The 20652-nt window shown below is 36.7% G+C and overlaps 1 protein-coding gene across 1 annotated transcript in view; it reads left to right on the forward strand.

The window, feature by feature from the left end:
• The window catches only part of smoc2 (SPARC related modular calcium binding 2), a 38869-nt gene extending 18799 nt beyond the window's left edge, over positions 1-20070 (forward strand). The window contains exons 6-13 of the mRNA XM_067385174.1: positions 2424-2474; positions 2816-2890; positions 7264-7450; positions 11615-11697; positions 17524-17623; positions 18309-18556; positions 19354-19391; positions 19599-20070. Of these exons, the coding sequence (XP_067241275.1) occupies positions 2424-2474; positions 2816-2890; positions 7264-7450; positions 11615-11697; positions 17524-17623; positions 18309-18556; positions 19354-19391; positions 19599-19622 (806 nt within the window). The 3' untranslated portion in view covers positions 19623-20070. The remainder of the gene's footprint in view (positions 1-2423; positions 2475-2815; positions 2891-7263; positions 7451-11614; positions 11698-17523; positions 17624-18308; positions 18557-19353; positions 19392-19598) is intronic.
• The last annotated feature ends 582 nt before the right edge of the window (positions 20071-20652 follow it).

Here is a 20652-nt window from a genome sequence, read left to right on the forward strand (position 1 = left end):
GGGATTTTCCTTATAGTTGTCAGTTATAATCATCAAAATTCATCATTAGATATTGTTATATATAAAACTAAATTAAATTAAGTTACTATTATCTAAAATTATTGTAAGCTTAAATACATATAAATTAAATACATATAACATTTAATAATTTTAATAAAGCATCAGTAAAAACTACAGTATATGTGACCCTGGACCACAAAACCAGTTGTAAGTTGCACAGGTATATTTGTAGCAATAGCCAACAATACATTGTATGGGTCAAAATGATCCATTTTTCTTTTATGCCAAAAATCATTAGGATATTAAGTAAAGATCATGCTCCATGCAGATATTTTGTAAAATTTCCTACCATAAATATCAAAAATTTATTTTTTTGAGTGGATATGCATTGCTAAGGTCTTCATTTGGATAACTTTAAAGGCGATTTTCTCAATATGATTTTTTTGCACCCTCAGATTCAAGGCTAGGCAAAGACAAGAAACACGGAGACAAGGTAGAACAAAGGCTAAACACAATACTCAGCAATCTGTGTGTGTTTGAGTGCAGCTTATAAAGGGTCACTGAAGGGAAACAGGTGGGAGTGCATGATAGGTTCCTAAGTGAGGAATTGTTGGAAATGGAGTCCATATAATGAAAATAGAGCACGGACCCAGGGCACATGTAACAATTACTATAATACTGCACATATATATCGTAACCATATGAGGCAGCTTACTAGGTTTCAGAACAGATCTATTGTCAGAGGTGCGGCCAGGTCAGTAGTGCACATAGCACAATGTTGACCTGGTTTTGTGTCTTGGGTCATTTCCCGATCCCACGCCTTCTCCTTCTTCCCACCATTTCCTGTTGCTGCTGGGCCGTCTTATGAAATTAAAAGGCAAAAAGCCACAAAAACATAGAAAATCACTGATGTGTTGAGCTACACTTAAATTTTAGAGTCATATAAATAACAGGGTCAGATCTCGTAATACTTTATCACCTCATCAGAGTGCTGACAGTGGCTGTTCCCCAAGTTCTCCAACTGTTTCCCAAGGATGCTAGTAAAGAAACACACACCAAAAGAGAGAAGGGGCAGTTTGTCTTCTGGCCTCTGATGAGTTAATGGTGACCCTGCTGAGGTTAACCACACCTGCGGCTCTCAGCATTTTAGATTCCTGTGGCCAAAGCGTCTAGTGGTCTTCCTTCATCCCTGTCTGATACATCCAATCTGTTTGTGTGTGTGAGTGTGTTTGCATATTATTTTGCATGCCTGATGTTCAGATCGTTAAAGTCTGAACTAAACAAAAACATGTATTTTTTTTTTGTTAGTTAGTTTTTAACAGGGAATTAATGTTTTGCCAGAGACAGTTGACCAGCCATAAATATTTATTATCAGTCATGAAAATGTATTTTGCATTATTATTCATTTAAAAATGTAATTTTGTCGTTATTATTTCCTATATTATTGTATATCATTTTCCTTATGAATATAAGGTTAAGGAGCATAATAGTTATTCTCACTATTAACTACAACTTTTGCCTCATTCAACTCCTAATTACTGCTTATTAATTAATTAGTAAGGTAAATGTTAAATTTAGGTATTGGGTAGGACTAAGAGATGTAGAAAATGGTCATGCAGAATAAGGCATTAATATGTGCTTTGTAAGTTCTTAAAAATAGCCAATATCCTAGTAATATGCATGCTAGTTAACAGTGAGAATTGAACCCTAAACTAAATTGTTTCCCATTGTCTTGAATGAATGATTTTTTTTACTACACTTGCAGCATCATACACTGTACAAACAAGTCTCCAACTCACAGTGAAAGGACACCAGTCACAAAAACATTATGACACAAAATTTGATCTTCAGATTTCAGTTTTGATGGCTTAATGTAAGGTCATATCACCACAAAATTTCAGAAGGGGAAAATACTTCCTAGATAAACAATTTTCCAAAGCATATTTCTTAAAAAGCCATGTATTATGTTGCAGGTCATTCTAAAGTTACTGGCAAACTAGAGAGTAAAATTTTTTTACTCACTCTAGCAAATTTTTACTCATATTTGGTTCTTGGAGTGCCCATTTTGGGTGTGGTTTGCATATGTTTAACACCTTTGAGCATTTACAGAATTCTATATTGAATCGCACTGCTTTTTGCCTTTATAAAGATGTTTCATGGCGTCAAGCAAAGAGATTAAATGTTTGAACTGTGTTTTTCTTTCAGCGAGTCAGTTATAACCACTAAACCTCCTTCCATCTCTCTGTATGTAACCCTTTGTGTTCTACAGTATGTCTTTCTTCTCTGTTTTATTCTGATTCTTCATCTCTCTAATCTGTCCTGGCCGGGCAATGTGCAAATGCGTCATGGCTCATGTGATGTGACTGTCTAGCTGACACTCGTAATTGTAGTTTCCTTGCAAATATTCTCCATTCTAAACGCAGATCCTTCAGCGGTTTTAGTAGTGGAAACCCAGCCGTCCACTGATGAGGAAGGTGAGTGTCACTGATGCATTTAAATGCCATTTAAGTCAAGCGTTCACTACACTCTTAGAAAAAGGGTTCTGTCTGGCATTTCATAGGCTATATAGAATCTTTCAGGGGTTCCCATCATGGGATCAACAGTTCATTAACATACTTAATCATCAGAAAAAAAATGAAATAACCTGTTAAACATGAAAGTATTAAGCAATCATTAAACACATTTCTCTTTATATAGAACCTTTTTGGCATAAAGCGTTCTTTAAAATTTAGTCAGGACCCCTACTGAACCTTTTTTTCTAAGAGTGTAGGATTCGGAACAGAACTAATGTTTTGTGCATTCGTGTGTGTTTTAGACATCATCTCTCAGTACCCTACACTCTGGACAGAACAGGTCCGCAGCAGAGAAAAAAACAGTACCAGAATACCACGTGAGTTACCGACAAACATCTGTTATCACTTTTCGACACAAAATGCTAACTGAGCTGGATTGGGTTTGGTATTTAGGAGAAGACAGAAAAATGTAACATCTGAAACATTCTCATTTATAGTTCAAAAACAAAAAATAGTGATGTTGCACTTAAAGGTGCAGTGTGTAAATTTTAGTGGCATCTAGCGGTGAGGTTGCGAATTGCAATATAGAGAAGCAACGGCCAATACAGGACAAATATGTCATCGTCTGAGACAGAAGAGAGTAGCCAGTCAAACAAACACGCTCTGTAGAGCAGTTTGTCCGTTTAGGGCTATTGTAGAAACATCCCTGCGCAAAATGGCGATTTAATGTGTAAGGAGACCCGCGGTGTATGTAAATAGAAATGGCTCATTCTAAGTTAATAAAAACATAATGGTTCGTTATGTAAGGTCTTTATACACCACTGAAAACCTAGTTATGTATATTATATTGCATTTCTGTCAATAGATCCTCCTAAAATGTACCTTTAAGCCTGGTGCACACTGTATGATTTATAATAGTCCTTTATGACTGTTGTTTATCAGACTGTAAGCCATGTCACACTGTGGGATCTCAGTTGTCATTTAAGTCAAGACATTTTAAAATGGACAAATGCAAGAAGACTCGTCCGGAGTTTTACATCATCAATTCGTGACACATTCAGTGATGTGAGCTGCATTTACATGTGGGATAGAAATGGTGGCTAACAAACAAAAACAATCTCTAGAGTTCATTTTGATCATGGCTTCTCTTGAAAAGATCTGTAAGATCTTACCTCATGCTGTGGAAATACAAACCGGAAGACAGAACACAACGAGCGCAGAGCTGAAAGGGGCGGGGCTACATACGGTCTATGGGCTATAACATTAATATGGATAGCTAAGATAATCTGATCTTGATCTTTAAATTAGCTTCATATTGTAGCTTTATATATTTATATTTTTAGTATTCTTAATTTTAGATTAAGTTTTACTTATTTTATGTTCTTTTTAAATAATATTTCTAGCATTAATTATTATTATTATTATTATTATTATTATTTATTATTTTTTTATCAGTTTTAGTCTTTTCAGTACTCATTTCAGTTAGTTGTCAAGGCAAATTTTTTTTTCCTTCAGATTTTTTTTTGTTTTCCATCTATTATTTATATTTTATTTAATGTCAGCTTTGTTTCAGTTCCTGAAAATGGCTTTTAATAGTTTTAGTTAACAATAACAACACTGCTAGGAAACAACTGAGATCAAAAGCAAAAGAGACATGCAGATTCTTATCTGTAACTTTGTATTATGAAACTCTGTTGCTATAGTGGCTCAAACACACACACACACACACACACACACACACACACACACACACACACACACACACACACACACACACACACACACACACACACACACACACACACACACACACACACACACACACACACACACACACACACACACACACCTACACACACAGCACATATGTGAAGATCCAGCTCAGTGTGGCACTCAGCCATTGCCTGACATGTTGATCTAATGAAGGAATCATCAGAGATGTCATTAAAACCCATCTGGGAAAAAATGACGACATGAACTCAATAACAGATCTAATTCTGATGACATTATTACAGAGTTTGTGTGTTTCTAAATAGACTCATTTGTGTGTGTCAGTGTGTGCGTGAATAGCTTAACTGTAAAGTTCTCTTGATTTACAATCAATAAAACGTCAGCGCAGTGCAGTGAAAGCTGGTGGTTTTGATTATGGCTGATTCGTTGAGGTCTAAAGGGTGATTATCACTATTCAGAGAAGCTCAGAATAGAACTGAAAGAAAGACAGAGACAAAGAAAAGATGTCTCTAGGTTTAAAAAAAAGCATTTTCTAAAACAATGCTCACATGAGGCCAAACACCTGACAACACCACAGAGAAAGAGAGAGGATAACTATAAAAGGATGTGGGCGAGAGAATACAGAACCTTAGAAAATGCATAGCAATGCATTAAATACTACTCAGAACAGCTTAGCAACACCCTGGTAACTAGGTCTGCACAATTTAAACCATTGTGTAAAATAACAGAGCCATGCCTCTCTCTGCTCATGCATTAATTTACAGTTTTTTTCGATTGCTAAACGACAGTGGGCACAACTGGAGTCACATGTGCAAAACTCTAACTACAGTCTGCACAGCAGCAGTTCATGTGGACCAAATTCTAGTTCGTTTTTCATTGCTTGAACACAGTTTTCAAAACTCTACACACTTATCCCATGACTTTAACCACAACCTGCACAACCCTGTGGATTTACAGCACTTTGTTCAAATGCTAACACACTGCTGTCAAAACTGTGAACCACACATTCAAAACAGAATAGATTTCAGCCTTGTGCCTTTCAAACACTGCTGATTGCAATTTTGCAGGATTAGCCCCTCAATTATTTGTTAGAATTACAGTATGTACTTTTAGTTTCTACCTTTTTTCTCATTACTGTAATTCCGTAAATTACTACAGACTATTGAAGCAAACTGCTCATTTTCATTTACCTTAAAGAATTGTTGTGTTCTAAAAATTTAAATAAATCATGTGAAAGAATGTCACTCTTTTCTTTGACGAAAATATTACTTTGTATGAAGTCACTGAAATTGTTCACACTGTAAAGATGAAAAGTTTGTATTTTCTGTGTTGGTGTTTGATGCTAGTGTTTTTCCTCTCAGTGTGTTCTGAGTGACAGTGTGTGTTATCTCAGTGAGGGTTGTGTTAGTGTTTGGCTGCACTGAGCCTGTTTTGAGCCATGTGTTAAGAGTTGTGTTGCTTGGAATGAGTTTTGCAGGTGATGTGTTAACTGTTTAGCTCAGGTGACTGTTGGTAGTGCAGACTGTAGTTAGAGTTTTGCACATGTAGCTCCAGTTGTGCTCACTGTCATTTAGCAATCGAAAAAAACTGTAATTACATTGCATCCTTCCAGCCTTCCAGTATTGAAATTTTGGTTTTATTTTGATTAATCAAGCAGCCCTACTGTTAACCACCTAAAACACCCTAGCAAACACCTAGCGACACCCTAGCAACCACCTTAGCAAATACACATTTAAAACCAGTCAAAACACCTTAGCAGGCACATAGCAACACCCTGGCAAACACTTACAGGCTCTCTAACAGTCGCTCCAAACAGCCTAGCAACGCAGTAAAAATCACTCAAAACAAAAACAGCATAGCGATACCCTGATAACCACCCAGAACACCCTAAAAACATTGTGAATACCTTAAAAACCACATATCATATAGGCTATGCCCTGGCAACCAGTCACACCACCTTAGCACCCCTTTGACTTTTGAACTAAATACACTCTCCCTCATTTCCTTTTTATCTTTCCTTCTTCTTTTTTTTTTTTAACTCACATAATCTTGCTTGCATTAGATGAGGCGTCTCAAAGCGTTGCTGGAGAGCTGTGTTGTGGCACATGAGATGATTGGTTCCTGATGCAGAGAAATCTCACAGCTGTAAGGTTGTGCTCCATATGGATCATTCATGTGTTTCGAGCTGTCGTTGTGTGCGTATATCTGAGCTTCATGGCTACGCTCATACTCAGGATTGAAAGAAAGCACTAAGATGCCATTGTTTCCCCAAAACTATGTGTTTTATGCAGCGATTCATTGCTGTCTTCATTCAAAGGCACTGCAAACACAGGCACACAGAGACAAGGTGTAAATATTTATGCTGGTCGCAGGAGCCCCGTGCAGACATTAACTTCTTAATGTTATAAACATTTCCACAGGCCCACCATAAAGCACAAGCTCTCACTTTTACTCTCTCTAACTGTATTTTCTTCTCTTACCCCCTCCAACATGCTGTCCATTCATCTCTCCATAGCTGAGGCATCACAGTCCAGTCAGTCACACAGACAACGTTCTTTAATTGCCAATTAAATGTTATTAATTTAATTAAAATGTGATTAAATTATATCAATTTAAATATAATTACATTTTAATTCTTTTAGCATCAAACAGCATTAACCAATACGTTCTTTTATCCAGCCCAAACACATGCACAGGATCATGTATATCACAGGCAGTGAAGGATATAATCAAGGAATAAAGATGAAGACATATTAGTAGTCAAACACTGGATTTTTGTATCCATATTTTTGGATGGAGCTTAATTTCATTCTATTGCTCTCAAGCTATTCGAAAGACTTGCATAAATTGTAAGGTGCTTTTTTTTTGGAGCTTGACAGCTCCCGGTCAATGTCTACTTTCATTGTACTGCAACACAGATGCTTGGCCTCTCTTCACCACAGAGAACACTGACACTTACTCACTCAAATTGTGTCTCCCGCTGTATTTCACTCCTTTCTTCTGTCTACCTTTACCTCAGCAACCTCGTGTGATCAGGAGCAGCTGTCGGCACAGGAAGAAGCAAGACAACATAAAAACGAAGCGGTTTTTGTACCTGACTGTGCTAACGGTGGCCTCTACAAACCCGTCCAGTGCCATCCCTCCACCGGGTACTGCTGGTGTGTCCTGGTGGACACCGGACGGCCCATACCTGGCACATCCACAAGGTAATGTACTTCGCTTAAAAAAAAAAGTATGCGTAGTGCAATTCTGACGTTTTAGCTCGGAGTTCTACTTTTTACATAAAAATCAGGTGGAAATTTCTCCAATACAACTACTAGGATGTTATTTGAGCATGTCTCTTTCACATCAGCTTTAACAAAATGGTATTATAAACAATTTAAAATACCACTGGCGCCTCAAAGAAACAAATCCGTCCTTATTTAGTTGCCAAAATACAACTTAAGCAGTTTGTCTCTTTTGAAAGGAAAAACCCACCACTTGGCTTTTAAAATGGTAAGTGCCAGTCGACTTTCTCTTACAGTACATCTAATATACACCCGGGGCAGGTCTCTTTATTTGACTTACTATGGGGTACAAAATTGAGCTTTGGAGTCTCTCAGGGGCCAATACTTGGCCCAATCTCATTCAGTCTCTTTTAACATTTCAAGAGCAACTTGATAAGAACAGCATCCTTTATGTTAAATAAACCATCAAATAATTTTGATTAACTACTCATCTCCTAACAGGCTGGTCAAAATCTGATCAAGAAACCTGGCAGAATGACAAAACATTGTGAGTGTGATTGTCAGGGGTCAGTGACACCCGCTGTATTCAGGGGCACCTTTAATGAGCTGCAGGAGTGTAATGGAGTGATGCTGTGGATTTCTGACCATCGCCAAATGTGGTATTGAGTTAACAAAGCCTCAGGCAACGTGCCAGACAGCGCATTAGAGCGCGCATGGAAGTGCTACCTTCCCATCATCCTCCTCTCTCTCTTTCTCTGTTCTTGGGGCAGGTCGCTTGGCAGTGATTGGAGCACATTTACTCTCCTAATGGGGCCATGAATGTTTCTCTTGTCTTACAATTCTTACTCACTTTTTCTTTTACTCACTTGTCCACTTTTCTTTCACTCCATTCCTCTGTTTCTGGCATCTTGAGGTGAACTTCTAGTGATTGCATCCTAGTGCAGTCGTTGTATCTATGAAAAGATAAAGTGATCAAAAATTCTTCAACAGCAATATTTAGTCAGAATCATTGAATGATGACCCCGCACTGTATATATACAGTGCAATATATACTGTATACTGTGCACAATTCTTAGGAACGTTAGTATTTTCGCACACACGCACACACACAAAAAGGTTTTAAACCAGATATTTATATATTTATAAGCATCTTGGAGATGTTGCCGAAGTTCTTCTGGATTTAGTCTGTCTCAGTTTTTTTCTGTTTCTTTCTTTGTGTGTGTGTGTGTGTGCTTTTGTTTATATTACATTGTGGGGACCAAATGTCCCCATGATGTAATATAAACCTGAGTTCACCTACATCGTGGGGACCAGCCAGCGGTCCCCACAATGTAAATGGGTTTATAAATCATATAGAATGAGTTTTTGTGAAAAAGTAAAAGTTTGCACAGTTTCCTGTGAGGGTTAGGTTTAGGGGTAGGGGCAGGGTAGGGGGATAGAATGTACAGTTTGTTCAGTGTAAAATGCATTGAAGTCTATGGAAAGTCCCCACAATTCACAAAAACAAACATTTGTGTGTTTGTGTGTGTGTGTGTGTGTGTGTGTGTGTGTGTGTGTGTGTGTGTGTGTGTGTGTGTGTGTGTGAAAATACTAACATGGCTAAGATATTTGCACAGACAGACAGATAAATAAACTGAAAGACATACAGACATACAGACAGACAGATAGAGATATATAAAATAAAAATAATAATGATAGTTCATTGCACTTAATATAGAAAAAAGTTGAGTGTACTTAAAATTAGATTGTATTAAGCTGAACTTAATATTACTGAGTTGCAGCAGATTTCTAATTTCCAGCCTATTTGTGTCAGACTGTATAATGAAAATAAATGTTGCAATTAAGTGTTATTTTGTGTGTTTTTGCACAAGATTAACATAGGGAGACATAAGTTAGTGTTTAATGTTTGTTTTGTTGGGCTTTACAGGGGGTTTTGTTAGTTTTGTAGGGTTACCATTGTGGAGAGGAGAGCCTGTGGTTAGGTTGAGGATTGGCTGTAAAACTTTAAGAACATATACTGTTTGCTGTTTGATTACATGCAGGTATATAATAATAGTCTCTTTGATAGTTATAATAGCATGTGTTATTTGCTATCTAACATTTAACCATGAAGATCTGAATGTGATGTTTATGTAAAATAAATGAACTGTATGTAATTAACATCATGATGAGTTGGGCGAGGCTGAGAACTGTAAGATCGAAGGGATGCCGTTGACGTGATTGTTAATGAGAGACACCTGTGCACCACACTGGCCTTGCTCCGCTTCCATTGCTCTCGGTTCTACTAAGTTCTACTAACTTAACATAATGAGTTAATTTACTTAAATGTTTTGAACTTAATGGTTTTTACAGTGCTCCCGTTTTGTCATCATTTTGTGCCAATGTTAAGTTTTGTTTATAGTCTTATGTAACTTTATTACTTTGAGTTTGATGAACTTAAACCATTTACAGCAATCGGTTTCCTCAAACCATTTAAGTAACGATATAGTTGTTAAGACTCAGATTTGTTACCTAAATTCAAACTGAATTAATAAAATAAACTTAAAATCTTTAAGTTGAGTTTACTTTAATGATTGGCTAAACCACCACTAAAATATAAGTGAGTTTAACTCAATGTATATGAGTCTACAGTACTCAGGGCCCTATAATACACCCGGCGCAATGCGACGCAAGGCGCAGCGCGAGTGTGTTTGCTAGTTTGCGTCCGGCGCCATTCGCGTTTTCCTGTTCAGCGCCACTTCCTTAAATTAGTAAATGCATTTGCGCCAGTTAGTGCGCCCATGGGAGTGCTGGTCTAAAAAAGAGGTGTGTTCAGGCGCATTGCAGGCGCATTGCTATTTTAAGGAGCTGAAAATAGACTGCGCCATAGACCAACTCAAACCTGGTCTAAAGTCAGTGGTGTAATATTTTTTGGTTAGAGCGTGCTGGTAGAAACTGCGCCTCTGGGCGCGTCCACAGTGCGCGTTGACTTTGCTTATTACACACAATGCTCATCACACAAACATGCCAAATATTAAAAACAAAAGGATTACAGTGTAAAAGAATATTATTGTGTAGGCTACATAAATATAAAAATGTAATGATGAATAGTCATTGTTTGTATTAGAATTAGGATACCTATTTTCAATTCAGCCTATTACTACTTATAATGATGAACGAAACTGGCTAATTAATTGAACAATCTTGCCAATACACACACATATTAACTGACTGATCACGCGGAGCTATTTGAAAGCCTGCATCCAATGCAGACGACTGAAAGATTGACTGGCCAATTAACAGGTAATTTCAGCAAAACATCACTCGTTGAACTCCTCAGTTGAATCGGTGTGTTTAATAAGTCAGTGTATTTTATAATGTTATATGTTATATAATATATATAATGTTATATCCTGCTTGTCCCGTAGATGATCTGCTCGCGCGCTTTAACTTCGCACACGAGCAGATCAGTTTCTTCGCTTGAAAAGCGTTCAGCTTTTCCGCCAACAAATTCCGGCATGTTTAGCATCCGCCATGGCGCGAGCGCATCTCGCTCTTAAAGGGAATGGGAGATGACACTCTGATTGGTTTATTGAACGTTACGCCCATTACCCATTAAGAGAATAGGGACAACCCATTTCAAAAATGCGCCCCAGCGCACGTACCGTTTTTCCGTCGTTAAAATAGCAAAAGTGGATTTGGACACGCCCTGAGTGCACCTGCGCCATGCGCTTTACACTTTGCGTTTAGATCGTTAAAATAGGGCCCTCATATTTACTGGTTTTAAACTTAAATGGTTTACGGCAATCGGTTCCATCAAATGTTTTGAGTTACCGCAACTTATCGGGTTTTTGTGTGCATTACAAGACAGACAGACAGACAGACAGACAGATAGATAGATAGATAGATAGATAGATAGATAGATAGATAGATAGATAGATAGATAGATAGATAGATAGATAGATAGATAGATAGATAGATAGATAGATAGACTCTTTACTCACTCAATATTATTATATTGTCTCCCTGTTATTTAAAACAAAACAAAAAATCTGAACATTTTTCTCAGCATTGGTGGAATATTTTAGCTGTTGGCCTTGCCTTTGTACAAACAATAATGCTTTGTATTTCACTGTTTTTCTCTCTCTCTCTCTTTTACTGTAGATTTGAACAACCAAAATGTGATGGAAACGCCAGAGCCCATCCAAACAAACCAAAGGACCATTACAGGAGCAGACATCTGCAGGGTGAGCATAACTGTGTGCTTCTAAGCAGATGTGAAAATATTGTGCAAGGTTTGCTATGAGAGCGAGATACTTCACAACTCAAAACTAGCAAGAGGACAATTTATAGAAACAAAGCTGCAAAAAACGACACCTTTTTACCAAACAACTTTACTAATATTATAAGAGGACCTAAAATGAATAAATAACACAAAAATGTAAATTTAATACATTATGTGTTATTTAGTAGGTGCACTACCAGTTTGTGTTTTATCTAAATTTTCATTCTTATTCATTTAGGAAAAATGCATGTAAACCTAAAACACAAGGATGTATGTGTATCTATATGTTTGCATGTGGGCTCAAGTGTGCACAGGTATGTGTGTGACATCTAAAGTCTAAAACCATCTCCTGGTTTCCCACGACCCTGCGGTCCGCATAGACGACAGATGTTAACAGATCATCTCACTGTGGAAAGGGGAGGTAGAAAAGATAGATTACAATAGATAGCACGAGCCTAGGAGGATGACAAGGAGGGATGAGTGTGGGGGAGTGGCTGTGACGAAGAACAGAGGAAAAAGGAGTGGAGGGCAAAGATAAAAAAACAGCAAAAAGGAAACGAGGGAGTGACTTCCATTTCCAGCATGGATTAATTAATTGATTAGATTAGATTAGATTACATCACTGTGTGGTATATTTAAAATTTACAGATTCAATATCCTGTTGTTGAGAATATACACTATTCAAATACCTACCCTTACAAAAATGTACTGTGGTGTTACCAACATGATATCAGATGGACTAATACTGTTGCATTTTAATATCTACCATGATGCTGAATGATTTCCATAATAATGTGCCATGGTATTTACAGCACATTGTAAGTATAGTGGAAATGCCATGGTTCTTTTTTTGTTAGTGTAAGTACATGAGAAATGCTTTTGTACTTTGTCTCAGTCCCAGATAACAGATTCTTGAATAACCCTGGCCAGACTTTGACTAATAGGATTATCTTCATATTTTAATTAAGATTAAGTCGTGAAATGGGCTTTTGAAACAGTATGAGGTGTGAGAATGTATGTGTTACTAATGTGTGCTATATATTTATATATCTTTTGGAATCAGACAACACCTCCCTTTGGGAATGTCTTCAAAGGTAAAATGAAAAGTTTTTATTCTTAAATTATTAATAAGAAATAAGAAATTATTAATAAGAAACTTATGCCGTCCAATTGAGACAGATGCATTTTTATCAGATAAGAAGACATGCGCATAAACTAAGATGGAAACACATTTTAGGAATAAATCCCTCGATACGCAACAAAAAATAAACGTGACTTTTCCTCAACAGAGGAAGTGATTGGATAACTGGACTGACCAATGGATTAGTTTCACTGCACAGCATCTCAAATGTTGTTTTAGTTATTCTGAAATGCCTGAGCCACAGTCTGTCATCAAAATGACTTGGTTTAACACCCTCCCAGAAGTGTCTCACATGATTTCCGTATGTTCCCAAAAACCAGGCATCTGAAGGCAAGATAACATGACAGCGTTTATTGCGTTTCATCTGTGCTCTCTGAGACGCATGTCATTTATGATGTAGGGAAAAAGAGCCAAAGTGGCTTCCACCGATTGCAGCAACTTCCATTTACCAATTTTCCAGGAAGTGTCAGTTTTGTTCTCTTGAACGCATGGGAGGAAACAGTGCTTTATTCACAAATGTCTTATGCGATATTCCAGTTTTGTGCATAAGTTAAATTTGTAACTTTGGATGGAAGCATAGCTACTGAGTATTTCATGATAAGATAGTAGGTCTCATTATTTCAAATGAACTTAATATTGAATTTAATATGAATAATATTGAATCCCACTTATATGTTGGCAATATGAATCTGTACTGCATAGTAGAAATGACCAAGCTTAGTATGTCTGAGATGCAGATTAATTGCTGACTAGACTAGCTTTGTTATTGTGTGCTTTGGTAAACATTCTAATATCTCAATATGTTAACAAATAATCCTCTGTTCCTCAGGTGTGTGTGTGTGTGTGTGGACGCTCAGGCTGCCAGCAGCATGTGTACAGGTGCTGTTGTGTGAGCAGCTCTCTGGTCACGGCTGGTTAATTGTGGTGTAGAAGGGGGGCTGATGGGGGCCGGCGGCTGCTGGCAGCTAAACGTCCACAATTCACTGCCAATACCACAATTCTCATGATTTTGATGCAACTTGAGAGCTTTTATGTAAGATCCACAAGCTGCGGGATTCTGGGTAATGCTGAAATGTTGCAGGATCTGGATGGGCTTGCTCAGTAAATTCTCACTCAGCATTTTAATCAGGTGATATATAAAGGACATAAAGGATAGCTGGCGAGTTCAAAATGAATGGGATGTCATTTCTGTCTGTAATCTTGCTTGTTTAATAGAGTGCTGCATTGATGATGTATTTTTTATGCCAACTTGGAAGTTAGCATCACCCTGGTTCCCTCAACCAAAACCCAATAGGATTTTTCCACTGGCTTTTGGATTACTGCAGAAAATAAGCTCTGGGCCAACCAACAAAAAGTTATAATTCTTACACATTTTGAAGCCTCGGTACAATCACCAGAAGTAAGCTAAAATTAGGCTATAAATGAACTACGTCACGGTCACACGACTGTCAACATCACCATCACCAAGCTTCCGACAACTCTTTCACTCTATACTTAAAATTGCCCTGAAAGTTTCAGTTAGAATAGTTTGCAAGAGTGAAAGTTGGATAGTGAGTATATGAGTTTTCCTGTTCAGCTGATGACGTTTAATGTCCAACAACTGCTGTGCCATTTAGACACTTATTAGCAACTGCAATTTTAAAAGACAAGTAAAAGCTTACAAAAATCACAAGAGGATATTACTGATATATTTTATGCAATGGAATAAAATGTGAAAATATCTTGAGCTTGTTTTCACCACAGACCTTATTTCAAGCATTTAACCAAAACCCATTGACTTCAGATGATGGAACCAGAAGTGCTAAATTGCAAACTCATGTCTGGGTTTTGGTCTACTAATATACTGTATGCCATCCCTGAAGCAACACTCTAAAAAATGCTGGGTTAAAAACAACCCAAGTAAGGTTGAAAATGGACAAACCCAGCGATTGGGTTGTTTTAACCCAGTGGTTGGGTTAAATGTTTGCCCAACCTGCTGGGTAGTTTTATTTAAACCAACTATTATTTAAAAATTGCTATATGGCTAGCTTAAAATGAACCCAAAATTAAAATTAAAAACCAGATGCAATTAGAGGCAACAATAATAGACAAAAGGTGAATGTTTATTAATAAGCGTTAATATTTTATTAATATAAATTTAATAATAAGCAATTTAATAAATGTTTATTGTTTAATAATTATTCATTGAACATTAATAAATGTTCATTTCCAACATACTTTGGGTTAATTTTAATTAAGCAATACAGTAATTTTTAAACAATAGTTGAGTTAAATAAAACTACCCAGCAGGTTGGGCAAACATTTAACCCAACCGCTGGGTTAAAACAACCCAATTGCTGGGTTTGTCCATTTTCAACCGCACTTGGGTTGTTTTTAACCCAGCATTTTTTAGAGTGAACCTACTGGACTGCCTATACATATAAGTATCATATCAATATATTTGTTAAAATGCAGCTCAGTCAAAATTGAATGAATTCATATTAAAACCAAACCTGAAAATGCATTAAAAATTATGTTTTCTGATTAATGTAAAATTCAAAAAGCATTCTCAAAAGGTCAGAAATGTTTGTTATTAAGCGTCTAGACTACACTAAAAGTTATGTAGTTTTTATTGAAAAAGCGAGAAGAATGCAGGCCCTCGTATGAACAGGTGGGACGGATATTTTACTGTGTCTGGTCTCAGTGAGGAGAGAACTCACGCAGATCGTCAGCATAACACTTACTCACAAACTGTCAGCATCTTGTAAACCTTTTCTCTTGTTTGAGGACTGTTTACCTGAACACTCACACACACCTGTTCACAAGGACCTCTTACAACCAGAGAATCTGTTGCCCCTGGGCCTGACAATAAACAACCCAGCATGTGAAGACAAATGCGCACACACATGCACACGCACTTTCCCTTTCTTTATTTGAACAGACAAATGGATATGATAAAGAAGGCGTAGGAGTGTGTTAAACTCCCTAGGTTTTTCAACAGCCAACACTGATATCTAAAGAGCAGGTTGGCCAATATACATGTGCATATACCTAACGCATGGACACATTTGCTGAAATAATAATGAAAAACTTATTGTATGCCAGATTTACTTTAAAAAGTACAATTGCCATAAAAATAATGCCACAGTCCAATAAAATCCTAAAAACAGGCTTCATTTTCAGTATGCAAAATACAATTTCTCATTTTTGTGGTGAATTCTGACATGGACATGTTTCTGACTGGTTTTTGGCTTTCACCCAAACATCAACAGACCACAGTTCCCACACACAGCAGACTTTTACCTGGGACCATAAACCTAAATCCTCTGATTGATTGGCAGCTGTCATCTTCCTCAGACAGGATAGGGGAGGTCTGATTTTTACGACAGGGCGGCAAAGAATCTCTGACGCCGTAACATGGTTTAACTCTCCTACTCTCCACCATCTTTAAGAGCAGTTGGTGTAAAAACAGTGAAACGTCTGTCAGCTTTACATCTTCCCAATGTTTATTGGGCCACCTATGGCGCCAGTACCCAAAATAGTCACTAGTAAGAGGAGCATGATATGCTAGCAGAACCAAACACCATCGTATATCATCAATCATGTTGATTTGGTGCTCAAGAATGATTTCTTAATATCAAAGTTGAGAACAATTTTGCTGATTAATATTTTTGTGGAAACCGTGATAAATTGAGTTAATTAAAAAAAAAAAAAACACACAATAATGACAGAAATGCTCACTGAGTTGTTGTGACAAAATAACATATAGTTCAATAATTAGGACCAGAGCAGGAGAGTTACATGAGGTAATTCAGTCACAACAGCCGTTTATGAGGGTTCATAGCTGTTTATACTGATAACCTGAAGGTAAAATGTCACATGAAAGGAAGCTTTGTTTGCTTTTAATCTTTTTCCCATGGGATTTTATAAAACAACTGCTTAATGACACTAAAATCCAATAAAGAAAGAAAATATAGTACAGTTTTGCCATCGAAAGTAAAGTAAAATATAAAGGAATAGTTATTTCAAAATATGTAGTTCTATGATAACTCTTGGAAGAGTTTATCATGGTAATGGTTATTTAGTAGGGATGTCAATCGATTCAAATATTTAATCGTGATTAATCGCACGATTGTCATGAGTTAACTCATGATTAATCGCAACTTAATCACTCATTTTTATCTGTAATCTTTACATTTTTTTTTCGTAACAAAACATTGAAAGCGCAGCCAAACAGCTGATCATAGCTGTACAGGGCGGGTTTTTATTTCTCATCTCCATAAATATATATAGTAGTAGAGTTAATGCAAGGGCTAGAAATCAATTGGGGTTATCCTTTGCTGAAACTTCCTTGTTGTTGTGGAGAACGCAATGCAAAGCAACGACAGACACCACGGGAGTGCAAACGCTTTGGAAAGAAGTATGCTCCAAACTGCTACAGCAAACACTGACCAGCTATTTAAATTCTGAGCAGCAAGCTCATTTGCTACAGATGCAGCAGGAACCAATCAGCTTGTGACGTGTAGTTAATGTGATTGTCAGCAGGTTGCATTAAGGACCCATCAGCCTGCGCCATCTAGAGTTTCATGACAGAACTTGGTATTTATTCCAAAGTTGTACGAAGTTACAAGTTATTTTAAAGACCATGGTTCTGTCCCACTTTTTCAGGATGTCCTGGAGAGAAGAAGACAGAATTCCTGACAAGCGTGTTGGATGCATTGTCCACGGACATGGTTCATGCAGTAACTGACCCGGCCTCTGTCGGCAGGTAAACAAATGACTGAGAATTGAGAAATGTAGATGTAATGGGCCAGTTCATGAAATGAACTGATCCTGCCTACTGTGTGGTGCACAAATATTTTCTTAGTTAATTAGCTGACTGACTGGAATAATTCCCATGCAGCTAACAGGAAATGTTCTCAGAACTTTGGCTAACGTAACTTTAATAGAATCATCATCTGGTCTTTAGTAATGTTCTTAAAACATTAACATAAAAATATTATCTGTATATCATTCATTTTTTCTAAAACTTTAACGCTGGATGTTCAACTAATTTAAAAAAAAAAAAATGTTTCAACTTTTCAGAATGTTAAAGAACAAAGTTTAACAGTAACATTCTCATAATGTTTGCAAAATGATAAAATGGAATGTTCCCTCAATGTTCGCATAACCAAGAAAAACTTTTTTAAAACATTTAAAAAACTGGACGCTTTGAGCGTTCAGAGAACATTCAGAAAAAAAATGTTTACCTTATGGGAACGTTAGCAAAACATTCTTAGAACATTTTTTATTAGCTGGGTTGATGCTGGGTTCATTTACTAAAGAAAGGCAGCAAACGAAAAACTTAATCTGATATTTTAATACATTGTGAGTTTCACAGACATTTATCCAGAAAACCATGTGCATGAAAACATGTTTGGTGTTTGCCTAATTGTGATTTTTCCTTCATTCAGAATGTTAGAGCCAGACCCCAGTCATACTCTGGAAGAGCGAGTTGTTCACTGGTATTTCAGTCAGCTTGACAAGAATTCCAGTGGCGATATCGGAAAGAAAGAAATCAAACCATTCAAGCGTTTGCTGCGTAAGAAATCCAAACCCAAGAAGTGTGTGAAGAAGTTTGTGGAGTACTGCGACATCAGCAACGATAAGGCCCTGTCTCTACAGGAACTGATGGGCTGTCTGGGTGTCACTAAGGAAGAGGGTGAGTCTCACTGTTTCCTCATAGATGACCCAGATATATGGGCATTTCCACACTAGACTTTACACTGCATCAGAGAACACTGTGGATATTTTATTTGAAACGGTAGTGGAAAATGCAATAGTTTTGCAAAAAAAAGTGATGCTCTATTGAATGCACTGTTTAATGCAATTACACTACAGAATTACACAACTGCACCATACACTACAGATTAAGCAGTAATATTGTGAAATAGTATTACAACTATAGACCGATGTCTACTTGAATATATTTTTATATGCATTAATGCATTTTTTAAACTCTATGCATTTTGCGAAAGAAGATTGTTTTGGTTGTGCTTCTCGGAATTCAGAATTTCTGCAAGATCCAATTTGTATAGAAGCCAGGAAAAAAAGTATTTTCCCCCCTCATAATTATAGAAAATAAATTATGAGAAGAACTGAGAATTATAATTATGAGAAATAAAAGTTTATTTCTCAGAATCATGACCTTATTTCTATTAATGTTTTTTTTTTTATTATTATTTTAAAATATCTCATTAGAATTAGAACCTGTTTTACAAATCAGTGGATTCACAGAATAAACTCTAGTATAAAACTCTAGTCTAAACTATTTTCTAATTGGATGAGGGGGATATTGACAGTGCGTATGAGCTCTAAAAGATTGTTCGAAGACTGTGTGGTCGTTTTAATTGACTATGAGTGTTTGCATTTGTTTAATAACTTTCTCAGAAACAACCCGTATTTCTGTCACCTAATGGGGAACAGGCTTGTAAAACATTCTCATTGCTTTTTCCTCAGGGGCAAAAACAGGTGAAGGCACAACATCTAGTAAACTGGTGAGTTAATGTAGGTGGCTGTTAACATTCACAACATGCATTCCAGCATTCTCTCTCACCCTTTTTTACCAAGCAGTATAATGAAACCAATTACCAATATACAAATGGACTATTGCATTTATAAATGATGACAACAGCAAGCCATTGCTTTAAAATGACATTTTCCTCATTCTCTGACTTTAATATTCACATTTGACTATATTGCAGAACCTCTCAAAGAAACAAGGCTAAAGTGGCCACCACGATTGTTCCCGCTCCCGCCCCCCCACCAAAACGACAACGGAAACCATAGTCTTTGCACTTTGTACTTTAAAACAATGTAAATTCACTTTGTAGAAAAAATAAGGTATTTAAACAGACTGCTGAATATGTGAATGATGTAGTTAGCATTTTTATGTCCTTACAAAAACAACAAAAAGAATAATAATAATTTAACACATACAATGTATGTGTCATTTGTGAGTCTAAAATAAGTATACTTTTCTGAGTTGTACAAGTATTACATGTTGCATTTGTCAAGGCCATCTTTTTTTTTTTTTTTTTTTTGTCTTTTCTTTGACTAATTTCTGGATAGTTTGTAATGCATCTAAACTGATTTTTTTTAGAAGCCTCAACTCACACAAGTTTTTATACCAAATCCCAACTACTGCCTGAGCTAGGAATTATTACAAATCATAAACCTGTACCACACATGGAATGGAAGACAGATCAATTTTGTTGAAAGTGCTTCATGATGATTAGAAATAAAGAAGTCTTTTATAATATTTTGTATTCTTGTGAATTTAAGAGTGTGTAAGAGTGGGGAAAAATACTTTCATTATAAGTCGATATCTTAAATGACGTCTGACAACTAAATCGAGATGCACATGTAAATGCACCATTATTCTGTAGACAACATTGTATTCGGCTAGAGCTCCGTACTTCCATCATTGACCTCAAACTGACCTCATTCCTTTATCTCTGGGTGTAAATTATGATGAGAAGCAGATCTGGTGCTGGATCTGTGAGATTAGGAGGGACACTCACTGGTTTTAACACTGCAGGGAACATAAAGAAGGGGATCAGTTATTGACACTTCAAAGATGCGAAATTCAGGATTTTAAAAAGCCCAGCTACTACCCCAACCCTCCTCCATTATATCTAGTGCTTCTCACTTCTGCAAAACAGATAAAACAGATAAGAGACTGAACATAAAAACAGGGATTTTTATATTCTTTCACACATTAATATATATATATATATATATATATATATATATATA

This window comes from Chanodichthys erythropterus, chromosome 5, assembly GCF_024489055.1.
Source record: "Chanodichthys erythropterus isolate Z2021 chromosome 5, ASM2448905v1, whole genome shotgun sequence".
In the NCBI taxonomy this organism is placed as follows: Eukaryota; Metazoa; Chordata; class Actinopteri; order Cypriniformes; family Xenocyprididae; genus Chanodichthys; species Chanodichthys erythropterus.